General features: G+C 38.7%; 1 protein-coding gene across 4 annotated transcripts in view; it reads right to left on the reverse strand.

The window, feature by feature from the left end:
- The window catches only part of CFAP44 (cilia and flagella associated protein 44), a 41617-nt gene extending 28419 nt beyond the window's left edge, over positions 1-13198 (reverse strand). The window contains exons 1-9 of one of the 4 annotated variants that reach the window (XM_079321751.1): positions 13189-13198; positions 8496-8561; positions 6224-6401; positions 5053-5215; positions 3934-4036; positions 3429-3645; positions 1917-2031; positions 1260-1424; positions 41-196 (exon numbers count right to left, since the gene is read on the reverse strand). In XM_079321751.1, the coding sequence (XP_079177877.1) occupies positions 41-196; positions 1260-1424; positions 1917-2031; positions 3429-3645; positions 3934-4036; positions 5053-5215; positions 6224-6401; positions 8496-8538 (1140 nt within the window). In that variant the 5' untranslated portion in view covers positions 8539-8561; positions 13189-13198. Of the gene's footprint in view, positions 1-40; positions 197-1259; positions 1425-1916; positions 2032-3428; positions 3646-3933; positions 4037-5052; positions 5216-6223; positions 6402-8495; positions 9015-13188 lie in introns of those variants that run through there. The other 3 variants (XM_079321753.1, XM_079321750.1, XM_079321752.1) reach the window with 3 other exon arrangements.
- Positions 13199-13883: the final 685 nt, after the last annotated feature.

A 13883-nucleotide genomic window follows, 5' to 3' on the forward strand; every position in this document is an offset into this window, starting at 1 on the left:
TGTTCCTCCACAGGGATGCATGTACCTGAGCACATCTTACCTGAGCATACCAAAAGGGCTGTTCATGGTCAAGAATTTTTGTCATGAAATTCAGGCTGACATTCTTGCCAAGCCGAAGTTCATTCATAGGCTCCATCTCCACTAACCCTGTGTCATCCACAGGATCAGCAGTATCTATTACCTCGAAGTTCCACATCTTCATTGCATTGGAAGAAATGGGGGGGGGGAAAAAAGGGCACTTTTTAAATAAGACCAGGTTGTTTTCATACACAATAAGTATGGAAATTAAAAATTTTAAGAAAGCAAAATCACTGCTTTGAACATAACCTAGAACAATGACAGGAACAGAACTATACATGGCAGCTTTAGAATAAATGGTATCTGTGGGCACTCAGCACAGCTCATACTGAGGCAGAACAAAATAATGGGAAGTCTAACCCTTCCATGTTCTTCTCTGTAGGATAAGGACAACATATCAGTTAGCACACTTATAATCAAGTGAATTTTCCTAAGGGGATAACACCAACCTACACAACACAATAACAACAACAGTGTTTGAAACCCTCTACTGCCTATAGGTCAGTTTCCCATTGATTGTCTGGTTCATTTTACACATCAGCAGAAGACACACCATGTCCTCTCTCAAAGAGCAGGGATATAAGATGGCAAACTTCTTGATCATTTACAGATGAGATCATAAAGTGGTGTTATGAATAAGGAAAACATTAATGACCTTAATTTATAGAATTATTTGTTAACTTCAAGATGCTTTTTCATTTAATTTTCCCCTATTTCAGGATATGTATCTCTGAGATGCTAGTTAATTTCTGTGTTATTTTAACATTAACAATCTGAGCTTCCAAATACTCAAAAAATTAATTTCAAATATTCCTGTAGTTTATTTTTTATCTTTTAGATAACACCACGTGTTAATAGGCCTGAAAATTATAAAATATTAGAAGGCAGTCAAGAACAAAGCTGTTAGAAAACCACAGAAGATAATTTTGATTTACTAAAGTAAAAGCTGATTTATTTATTTATTTATTATTATTTAAACATGGAAAACCGAGTGCCATGCTATCCAATTAAAACATGTACACTGTGGAGATGTGCTATTATTTTCTTTGTTCTAAAATATAATTTTCAGAAAGAAACTGCACTCCAAAGTTTCCTCCAAAAACCTGGTAAAGGAAATACATAACATTTACCTCCTGACCATACATTTGCACACCTAAAGGCAGAGCAAAAGAAACACTCACCCGAATGACACCATCTATTCCAACAGAGTAAAGTTCTCCTTCATCAAAAATTAACTGGCTGACAGGGCCCTTGTGGCATGGCTTGCGTCCAACCTGACAGAGCTCTACTTTAATGAGGCCACCTTCCCAAAGAAGCAAATTGCCCCACTCAGTTCCTGAGACAACCTTCAATGCAAATGAAGATAAGTATATAAGCATGTGCATGTAGTTGTGCAGAAATATAGATAAGAAACCAGTTAATATTTGTTGCTTCCTTCCATGAAAGCATTAAATCAATGGCAAAGTATAGACATTTGCAAGAGAAAATGTAAAAGGTGAGGAGGTTTAACTTTTTAGCAATTTGTATGCATTGAAATGGTTGAAGATTAGGACCAACAGTCTCTTTGTATTTCTGTACACTGTTTTCACACTAGAAGACACACAGCTCTAAGCCAACATAGACCTTTTTCTGTGAATTACAACTATTTTCCAATTATTACAAAGCAAAACATGGTTTGGGCAAACTGATGTCAGTATTTTCTTCTCAGAACAGTGCAATATGGGCCTGATTTTTAAAAACATTTTTAAGCAAACAGTAACTCTCTAACTTACAAAGCAGGCTTTATTTCAAAGCCTAAAAGGGCACATAATATTTCTTCTTTTTTTTTTCTTACTTACCTTCCCATCAGGCAGCTCCACAAAACTTAAAATGTCAGATACAGCTGTTTTTCCAAACCTGCCCAAAGCTCCTTGTAACTTGAGACCAGTTAATGTGAGAGCCATCTTCCAGAACCTAAGCACAGAAAAGCACACTGCTCTCTAATACAAGATTTCCTAAACACTGTTCAGTCCCTCTCAGACTTTGCAATACTCTTACCAGCCATGTCCTGCCATGAGACAAGGGCTGCTCATGTAGCACTCTTTTTTTTTTTTTTTTTTGGAGAACTCAGAGTTTTTTCTTTTGAAAATAACATAAAGCTTTACAATTATATAAACATTTCCCTATACTGCTCCTATAAAAAAGCTAGGAATAGGATTTGGAATAGGCAGAATGAAGATTAAACTCCTATTTAAGAAGTGTAAAACCCACAGCTACATCTTTCCAGCTACACATAGTTAGGGATACCTATTTTATTCTATTTATTCCTGTGGAGTGTATGATGCTCAGTTTTGTAAATCCAGGGGACTGAGGTCTTTGCTGAATGTCATCCAAGTTCTCTTGTGGAATTAAACTGTATTATAAAATCTCACTAAGCCAAAGGTTTTATCCTAAATATTAATGTCTCCTGTGTTCAGGAGACATTACTTTTAAGATAACTATTGGAAATTGTAATTTGAGTCCACATTTGGGTGAAAGGTAATATCATGTAATAAAAGCCATGTCAGAGCTTATTTGCAGTATTTTAGCCCAAAAGAAAGTTTATAAGAGATCAAATTTCCATAAATAATGCATTCTAAACCACATTTGTTCTGTGACTAAATAAATCATTTCCTATTTCAGACCCACCTTTCAACCAAACTATAAAGTAAATCTCAGATTTTGATCTGATTTCCCATTATAATTCAAAAAAACTTTAGATGCATTATAATCTAAAAGATATAATTTTTATTACAATAGAATCCCACTCATAGCATAAGTCTCTGTTGTGCTAACATCTGAGTACTGGATAAACACAGAACACGTCTTGATGATCTTTTTTTATAGAAAGGACCCATGTACTTAGCAGGGAAGGGAATGGATGGAGACATCTTTCGTAGAACTTGGGTGTGAACAGAGGGTTTCTGATCCATGACTTGGCAACCAGCTCTAATGGCTGTCCAAAGAGCAGATGAACACAAGAAATCAAAGGCAGAAAGCCCAGAAGATATATATCCTATGTTATCAGCTAGAAGACATGTATATATAAGTATTTTTCATTACTTCTTCCCAGCGCTTGTTGAAATTACAAGACTGGAGCCAGAGGTACTGACATTTAACATGAAGCATCATCCTATTTGGACAGCAAAGATACTGAAAGATTTGTTTGACTGGCTGAAGGATTTTAAATTCCTCCTTTTTGTAATTGTAAGGGCCAGATAAAATAGAATTCCTCATCGATACATATTTGCTAATGATACATTCTTGTTAGTCATCTCCTGTGTATTATGACTGCAGAGGTGTTATGTATTAATCCTAATCAGCAAACCTACTTGATGTGTCCTGATCCACCTGAAGTTAGATGCTCTTCATTCTCAGCAGAAAACATGACCTTGTAAACATCCTGTGCGAAAGCTTTTGACCTCAGCAGAGTCTCTTCTTGTTTCCAGTCCCAGATAGTCAACATGTAGTCAGGGCTGCTCCCAACACTGGCCAGCAAAGTGCCAGTACGGTTGAAATCACCAAAAACATAAGCTACCTCTGTTCCACCTAAAGAAAAGTACAAGCCCCAATACACATACACAGGAAAGAGGTAGAAACAACACAAAAATGTACTCAGGAGAAGCTCAACTTTCACTGAAATTACTTTTTTTTTCAGTAATGGCTTTAGGTTGGCTATCTCAATCAAATAATGCAATAATGAAAAAGCTTGAAGCCAGTGTTTTCTATCAAAAGGTTTTATTTTCTTCTAAACTAAAAATGATCCACTACTCCATCTGATGGGATCTTTATACACTAGTCCATCTGTATAAAATGAAAATATAATTTTTACACTACCTTTCAGTATTCTGTAGGGCCACACAGAAGGATATGAGTAGATGACAATGTTTGGCTTCTTTCCTTTTTCTCCTACTGCAAAGTACTCCTTATTAGGGTGTGCCTTGAAAAAGCAGAAGTCCTGTTGCATGCCGTAATAACACCTTTGCCTTTATCCTGCTAAGTATTGAGTTATTGTATTCACTCACTCATTAGTTAAAACATACTGCCATAAATACTAGATTGCATTTTCCTGTGTGTTTATTCTGAACAATTGCTAGCCTATTGCTCAATATCAGAATGAAGCCACTATGCACACAAAATGCTGTATCACACATATATTGCAGCATCGGTAAAACAGTAAAACAATCTGCTTTGTGATGCATCCTTTTACTATTCCTACCTAACTCAACCCACTAGTTGATCTCTCCATAGCAGCATTTGTGCTAGCAGCCATCTACTTCAGCAGACAGCTGCAGAAAAGCCATCCTGAATGACACTGCTCTGAAGGTGTAAAAATGTACACTGATTTCCCAGAAAAGGCTGCTTGTGATGAAGTAGGACAGTCTGAGGCTGGTAGTCTGAAAGCCTTGCTCATGTGCAACAAAACTGAGAGATGGCAGAGCTTTCACAGGGTAAGGTGCTTCAAATTCAGAGACAGAACTTGAGACTTCAAGCTCTTGATAATTTTATTAGAGTGAAACCAGATACATTTTCTCTTCATTTGTGTGGGAGCTTGATTTTCTAAATTTTAATTGCAAGTAAGACTCTATATTAGTATCAGTTATGATTAGGACAGATTAAGTGTTGAAAAAAAAAAAAAATTGCTATGAGCCAAAAGATTTAAATAAGAATGTAAAAGTGTTAAAAATTAATCTCAGCTGGACTTGTCAGTCCTTTTAGGTATTTGAGCCTGGGACTAAGATGTGCAGATACTTGTCCTCTGCCAATTATATTGATGAGATGAGAAGCCAATCCTGCATGGTCTACACATTCATTTAATCAATACCACACTTCCTTATGTATATGTACGTGCAACTGTAGAAGTCTCCCATATCTGACAACTATAGCCAAGCAAACTTTTTTTTTTTTTTTTCTATAAAGCAACTAAAGTTCTTAAACAATAAACAAAAGCCATACTGTGATAAAGCCAATTCCACCACCACAGCTGCTCCGGACGTATGTCTGATTCTTAGTTCTCAGGTTCTGGAGCATCACCTGGTTGCCTGCTATATAACCCACAGTATGTGCATCCATCATCATCAGGTTTACAGGTCTGGTACAGTCATATCCAAAAGAATGTCTGGGACAGTCCAATAAGGAAAAGATTAGATACTGGCTTTCTAGACAGTTTAGTAAGTGGATAGAAATGCTTAAACTGAAACTGAAATGGGAATACTGAAACTAGTGACCAAGCCGATGGCAGGAGATTATTTTTTTCAGCATACAGTGGAAGTAAAATATATCTGAACTCTATAACTGGAAGGAAGGCAAAAGTAAAGGCCTTCTAAAGTTCATATCCCATCTTTTCATCTCCACTGTGGACTCCTCTTGCTTCTACTGGATCATTTGGAGCTGCAAGAAATTAATATTTTATCTGTGTTCTATTTTCAAATGAAATGCAAAAGATGTGCATCAGATTACCAGAAACTGTTCTACAGACAAGAGATCAAACCAATCAAGTTTTCAAGTTCACTTCTTAATTGTTCACAGGCAGATGTAAAAAAGGGGAAATCTAGTCTTCAATAGCAACTGAACTGCGTCTGCAGAGAAAACCAACAGCATATATGAAAGTCACATATCATATCTTACCCTATTTAACCATACCTACCAAAGAGTTTATCATGACTCTTAATTGATGGACACCACTTCCTAAGTTCTACCAGTTTAAATCTTCCGGGCACCAGAATACAAATCTACCTGGTTACTTTCCCATTTCTGCCTTACAAGTTACACAGGAGCACTTCTACCCACTCCCCAGCTTCTTGGGGAACATCAGTGTGGCTACAGAGAGAGCTTTGCAAGGCATATTCTTATACCAGTCTTCTGCCTGGTCACATTAGCTTTTCTGTGATCTAGTTCTAGAGGAGTTCTTATGGTAGCACTACACCCAGTAAGAAATCTTTATGAGGTCAAGACAACACTTACAATTAAATTCACCCAGAACCATAACTGGCCAGGATTTCTACCTGTGTCTCAACCAATCCCACCAATGCAACACAGGCTACTTCAAATTTGACCAATACAATTTTGAGAGCATATATTAAATTTCATCAGCTTTGAATTTGCACTAGCTCAACAGGAAGGATACTTAAAAATAAGAAGGTCAGTGGGTATCTCAAAGTCATCAGTGGCATATGGTCCTGAATATACATCTTCATGGGTATAGAAGAAGGTTTCCGGGATTTTCTTTTTTACCTCCTCAGGCCTTTTTTGTGATTCTGAGGTTACTTCACTATTATCTTGCTCATCCAAATTGCCTTCTGCACCTCAGAAGTGGGAACATAACAGAAATTTATATTCACCATATGTTTTGGGTTAGTTGCTGATATGTGCACCTAACCATAAAAGGGAAGGAGTCACAATTCCTTGCCCCCTTTGACAGACCAATCAATACTTCATTGCTCAAAACAAGGGTCCCATGTCTTAGTAACTACTTGTCCTGGAACAGTCTGCAACAAATACTCCCACAGGCTTTTAAAACCTTCACTGTAAATATTCAAAACTGAACAATTTAAACAGGAAAAATTTTGAAACCATTTTAAAAATACTGATTTTTAAACTTTAAGACAAACTTACCAAAGTAGTTCAGTTGAGGTTTGCTTGATATTTAGGTCTCCACTTTAAAAACCAAACAAATTTTAAAGTATGTCTTTTCAGTAGCTATTGAATGTACATTGTTACACAAAACAATTATTAAAACCACATATAATGGACCACCAGAAGACACCATTGTCCTCAAGAAAGCAAACTGCTAATGTGTGACCCAGTGTAGTTCCTCACTGGATTGCAATGCACAATACTGTCACCTTGACTTCCAACTAGTCATAAGCACTCATTAAAAGTAGTTTCCAGTGGTTTATCTCAGGTTAAATCTATTTTATAAGCATTTCATGCTGTTCTGACTCTTCTTTCTCCTAGGCATGCCATGAGAAACAAGCAAAGGGGTCAGAGACCAGCCAAGCAAAGAGCTAAATTAAGCCAACTGAAAGGGAGCACAAATACTCAATCACTGAAACTGATTACAGTCTGACTTTGTAATGCTGTTTCTAATAATAACAGTAAAACTAATGAAAATTAGAAAGTACTAGGGGTTTTAAGTTTGTGCCAACATCTCCTCAGTGGACACCAGTTCTCAGCAGTGCTCTCAATGTCTGACTCCACTTGCTCCCCTTCTTCTTCCTATTCCTCTGCAGCTGGTAATTCCTTTGAAACATTAATTTTATTTTCTTTTGTAAACTATAATTGGGATCACCCTCTTAGATATGAATTCCTTTGGCTAATTTGCTCATACATGCCATATTAAATAAATATATAGGTCTGCAGTAGTAAAAGAATTTCCCCTGTCCAACAACAGACTTCCTGCCATCTAGCATTACGTGTAGAGGAGAAGTTTACATCAAAAAAATAGTAATTTAAAACTTAGTGGAAGGAAAGAAACAAACATCATATAACAGAAAAAGATGTAATAGGAAGATGAAACAAATGACAAAAGTAATGCAGCAATGCATAGAAAAATCCTTCCAAAGTGGATGTGTTAATTATGCTACCCAGATCTAGTGTGTTAGATGACATGCAGGACACCTGAAATAGACACTGGACAGGCATTTCAAGATGAAAAATATATTAAAAAGAAAAATAATGGCCTCTGAGTGAAAGAGTCCGGTGGAGTTAAAAACCTGATTTCAGTATTAGCTACAGAGATATGTCCAAGCAGCAAAAATTTTCAGGGGAGGGACTTTGAGAGCTGAGGCACAGCAGGAACAGCAGGCACAGTGCTTAGCCCAGAACTTACTACGACCAGAGTAAAAAAAAGTTTGTCACTATGATTTGCATTAGAGATAGACAAGATACATACTTTTTTAAGTAGTGAGAAAAGGTGTCTTTATTAACCACAGCTTGAATTTATAGGGTTTTTTAAAGTATCAGGCTTAACTGTAATTGGTTGGTACTAGTTGTTACCTCGTTTGACTAGTTAGTTTGTTAGTGGTGGCCACGTGCTTGCCATGGTTTCTTTCTTTAGAGATGTCTGCATTCTTCTTCTAATGATCTAGGACGGTTTTCACAAGTGCTGTTAAATGTCAGTTTTTAAACTCCTTATGAGAATAAGCAGCTTTACACTGTCATGAGATTCTATTCTCATGGGAAATTATCAGATAGCTGTTGGCTTAGCTGAAGTAATAAGGTCTAAAACATATTTTTATAAGGTCTTTCTTTTATAAAGTTTTACTTACACATAACAAAATTTGGCAACACCAAGAGCAGGAACTGGAAGTAAGAAAGGGGTGAGTGATGGAAGAAGCCACTGTAGAAGTTACTGTAGGTTCAGTACTGAAATCACGATGTTACAGGGAAATACTCACCAATGAGATCTTCCTGTGCATCTTCTGCTGGCTCTTCTTCCATTGGAAAAGATGGATGTCCTCGCTCTCTCTGGGAGTGGTAAAGACAAACCTTTAGTATTGTTGCCTTTATTTGCCATTTAGACCATTTTCATTTCTTCTCAAATGATTTGGGATTCTCAAAGATGCTATTTGTCTTCTGCCTGTACACAAATATGGATAACCCAAAGATATGTCCTACTTCGTAGAGTGAATTAATTGGCTCAGGTTTTAGGACTTCAGGCTCTGAATAAATCACTACAGCAAGACTTTAATCTAAATACTGCATAATGTATTTACTGTGTAAGCACATGATTTAAACATGTTTAGCTTCTCCTTAATATACTGGGATGAGATCTGTTTTTGAGACAACAAGGCTATTCCTTCACCTTTGTGGTGAACTTCATAAATATAGCTGGAGATGGACATTCTGAGATCACCTAATAACTTGAGTGGAAAAGCAAGAGAGGTGATTAAGAAAAAAGGACTTTCTTCAAAACATTTTATAATGGACAACAAATTTTAAAAGTTGACACAATTTAAAAGAAAAGGGAACAGCTTAATAACACCCCTCCCTTACACAGATGATCTTTCTCAGGGTGCTGCAATTTTCACTAGTTACTATTGTCCTCTGAAGTGGGAAAGGTCTATATTCGTCATATAAAAACCTAACACACTGACCATTTTTTTTAAAGTCTCAAAAAGAAGGAAAAAAGCACAGGCATTGCTCTTATTCTAAATTTTTTCTGCCTTTTGATTTCATATGTGTTCTCCACTTCCAAATGAAACTCCTTAAAATGCACATTGAAGCAACTTTGTATCAATATTACAATATTAAGAAAACTATCTGAAATCAGAAATTTCAGAAGTTGTATATAAAAAAATATGAACACTCAAAATAAGAAATATGGGCAGGATGCAAGAAAGTCTCTCTTCATTTGTACTCATGATTTTGATACCACTAAGAAGTCCCTAAAAATGCATTTCCTGTTTCCAGCTTTGGGTCAGAATCCATATGAAAATAACATTTTTAGGAATTTCAGACTTTTCTGATATTTCAAGAAAGACAAAATGCCCTAACATAATGCCACTCATGAGCAGGACAAGGAGGACAAAGAAATATTTTAGATATTTCATTCCTGTTGTTATATAGCCAATCTTCATCTGAAAGTCCTGAGTATCTGCCAGAATCTGATTTTTCTGCAAAATTTCACATAAGAATTACAAATGAGCTTTTATTCCTTAGGAGTGCTGAGAAAAACTTGAAAATAGACGAGCAGAAAGTTTTACATTTAGAAAACAAATTAAAAGAAAACAATTGCAATATATCCCAATATATTTAAATGAAATTCATGAGTTTTTAATGGGGTAACACAGCTGATAGCACTGAAGTTGAAGAAATAGTTATAGACTATTTGCATAAATAGATAGTGGAGTGTTCAGAGACCTGAATTCTAATTCCAAACCCAGTAATGACGTGTACAATTTGTATCAGCCATTTCACCTCTGGCTGTCTCAGTTATCTCCTGTGAAAAATTAGATAATAATACTTACCCATCTTAGCGAAGTGTTTTGATATCCACAGAGAAAAGAGCTATAAGATTTCAAATTATTATAACTAATTAGCAATCATTTATCTTCTAAAAATTAAAACTATCATAGTTTCCATTATAAATTAATTCCTATCTGGAAAATGCTTTAGGCTGAAAGAGGATATGAACATTTCCACTTGCACTGAAATCTGGGTTCTAGTTAAAGAAAGATACTGCAATGTCCACTGTGCACATTTTTGTGGAGGCATTCAAGCACTGTGTCAAAGCAAATTTTGATTTTAAGGACTCAAAAGAAGCTCAAGGTGGTAATGTGTCTATTCTGGCTGCAGATTCTGGGTTTCATGAGTTGGCTGATCCAGAAAACTCTTGTGCAGGCTCACCATGACAAAGGCATGCATCTCTCTGCATGATGATTTCATTTTCCAGAGTGGAGCTGGCAGTTTTTTTTGCAACAGATATCCTAAATCATAAAGATTTAAGCCTTTTGATACCAAAAACTGAGATAGTGACAAGTAAAACTGGTGTGACAAGTCTAGTGAGAAAAAAAACACAAGTCAGCAATCATAACTTTTTTGCCAATCCCTGACCAGGACCTCCTGGTCCTAGTAAATCAAGACACTGACTTGAAATACTGTACCAGATCCACATCAGTTTCATCATTTCCAACAACTCAGGAACTCATTCCAAGTCAGGACTGAATTCAGGTTATCCTTGTTTCAGTGGACAGTGCTACAAGCTGAGAATCCATATGCTACAAGCAAAGATCCTTTTTCTTTCAAACTGCCTTTTTCTTAGCTATGTTCTCAAAAGCCACAGACTGGAGAAATCTGTTCATTCAGGTATATTACTTCAGTTATTTCAAAACTAATTTTTTTTTGTCAATTTTGCTTCCACGCAGAATCTTTATATTTGGAAGCTTCTCAAAAATTCCCAGTCAATGTGGACATTAAGTGATTTCTTATCACAGACAATTGTCTCATTTATTCAAAATGCAGCATAATTAAATCAAATGGGTGTTTATTTCCTAAAACATAAACAAATTCAGTGAGATGACACCACTTTCTTTCTATTTTGTCATTCTACACTTTTCTTCTTTCCAGAAAAAAAAATGCTTAAATGTGTAAGCCTCATAAATGCAGTTCTTGCCTTCATGAACCCTGTTAATACACTTCAACTGCATAAAGTACACTAAATTAAATAATTATCAAAATGCTGCCTACAGTTTTACTTTAGAAAACAGAACATCTAACAATTATTTTAAGCTGTCTCTGCCCCACCATTTAACTGTTAAGTGTGCTTAAATGACATCACCTATCAGATTTTATATCCACAGAAGAGAGCTCATTCTGAACACTAAATCAGTTTATGTAGAAATAGGGAACTATTACTGCAGAATAAAAGTGCAGTGCTATAAATACCAGCAACAAGCAAGAGATGAAAAAAAAAATTATCTCTACATTGTGCCACTTCTGCAAGATTTTTTTTTGTGTTCATTTCAAAATGCATAATTTTTTTGTAAAGTTTTGTAAAGTTTGTTTTAAAAAACTTCACCCACTGGTGGGCTTTGTGGGAAAAAAAAAAAAAAAAAAAAAAAAAAAAAGGAGAGATTGTGTTATTCCTTTAGTTGTTTACATTCCACATGAAGGAACTCAGCTTGTCCCAGAACTTCCAGTCCTGACTCCTCTTAGCACTGCACTGTGAGCCTTCCAGGCTGCACTCTCTGCTCTTTCTGACCTGGGGGTAGCACTGCTCTAAAACACAGCTGCAGCATTTGGGTATCATGAGGGGTGTCTGCCATGAGGAGCTCCATAATGACCATCTCTTCCAGGGTGAGGCATCTTCTTCAAGTCTAGCTCTGCTTTGGATATGTCAGGTTTCTTCTCATCTGCCAAGTTTGGTTTCTTGAACTCACTTTCAAGCACAGTCTCTCCTCAGCACGTTTTTCTGAATCTTTCATTTATTTTTGAAAAACAGCAGACCATCGAACATCTCTCTCAGTACTCCTTTTTGCCTTCAGACCATATCAGAGTACATCAGCAATTTACTGGGACACTGATGAGTGCAAAATGGGCAAACAGAAGAATCCTGTAAAACTTACTTTCATTTAAAAAAAAAAAAAATGAAGTCTTACAGCATTTATATACAGAAAAAAAATCCAAGTGTAAATTAGGCTTAGAAACCAGTGCTGTCTGTATATCATTATCCATGAGCACTAGAAAATTAGTAATAAAAGTCAGTTTAGGCAATCAACCCACGGTCCCAAGGAAAAAGAAAAAGTACTAGAGAATATGGCTGTTCTTACAACAGCTAGAAAACTTGAGAGCAAGGAGAATAACAAAAGACATCAATTCTCACAGCAGTTAAGTATATAAATTATTTACTAAGTCAGAGACCAAGACAGCAAGGATAAAGCTACAAAGCAGGACCTAGACACATTATCTTTATCATACTTCCATCGTCTCTCTTCTCCCTCATCAGAGAGAGAAAAGACAAGGACTTGAGCCTTGCTATTGTTGTCCTCGCTGTTACTATGTTGCACACATGCTAACTATTTTCCTATTTCATTAGGAGAAATAAATCTAAATCTAATTTACAGTCTTACACCTAAAGTAGCCCTCTGTATGATCCACATATCCTAGCTGTGCCACATGCAAGCAAAAGTTTCAAGTCTTTTAAAGCCTGCTCTGTGAATAAAGGTTACCAGGTTTTTGCTAAGCAAAATAAAAGCAGGTGACATCACCAGTTACTTATTAACTTACAGCACAAAGAAAAAACCATAAAAATGAGTATGAGAGGAGTACGACAAATGCAACAGACAATAAAATTGACTGCGTCACGCACGGTGAAGAAAACCCATCAAGTCCCACATTTCAGATGTAGTACGGGACGGTCCTGCGGCAGGACATTCGTTCCTGTTTAGCGGCGATAGCAGAGGGCAGGCAAGGGACACCTGGCGCTCCGCAGGGCGGGCAGGGGAGGGAGCCCCAGCGGGGCCCCGGGGAGGCTGCGGGCACAGAGGGGCCCCGGGGGAGCGGAGCTACCGGGAACAACCCACGGCACCCGCGGGCCCGCCGGGGGCGGCTGTGCCCGGAGCGGCCGCGGCCTCCCCGCGGCCCCGGTACCTGTGCCCGGAGCGGCTCCCCGCAGCCCCGGTACCTGTGCCCGGAGCGGCAGCGGCTCCCCGCAGCCCCGGTACCTGTGCCCGGAGCGGCTCCCCGCAGCCCCGGTACCTGTGCCCGGAGCGGGAGCGGCTCCCCGCAGCCCCGGTACCTGTGCCCGGAGCGGCAGCGGCCTCCCCGCAGCCCCGGTACCTGTGCCCGGAGCGGCTCCCCGCAGCCCCGGTACCTGTGGCCGGAGCGGCTCCCCGCAGCCCCGGTACCTGTGGCCGGAGCGGCAGCGGCCTCCCCGCAGCCCCGGTACCTGGGCCCGGAGCGGCTCCCCACAGCCCCGGTACCTGGGCCCGGAGCGGCTCCCCACAGCCCCGGTACCTGTGCCCGGAGCGGCTCCCCGCAGCCCCGGTACCTGTGGCCGGAGCGGCAGCGGCCTCCCCGCAGCCCCGGTACCTGGGCCCCGAGCGGCTCCCCGCAGCCCCGGTACCCGAGCCCGCGCCGCCGCCTCGCTCCCGTCTCCAGGCAACCGCGCCGGCGGCGCAGTGCCCGGGAGCGGCGCTACCGGGCGATTCACAGGGACTGATGGTTGTTTAACTTTTTTTTTTTTTTTTTTAAGTGGGTTTTTTTCTTTGGGTTTTTTCTTTAAAGTAACCTCTGCTTTGGCCACGGTTGCGGTCCTTTCAGAACTCAGCGGGAAAATTAAATTA

This window comes from Erithacus rubecula (genome assembly GCF_903797595.1).
Source record: "Erithacus rubecula genome assembly, chromosome: 1".
NCBI lineage: Eukaryota > Metazoa > Chordata > Aves > Passeriformes > Muscicapidae > Erithacus > Erithacus rubecula.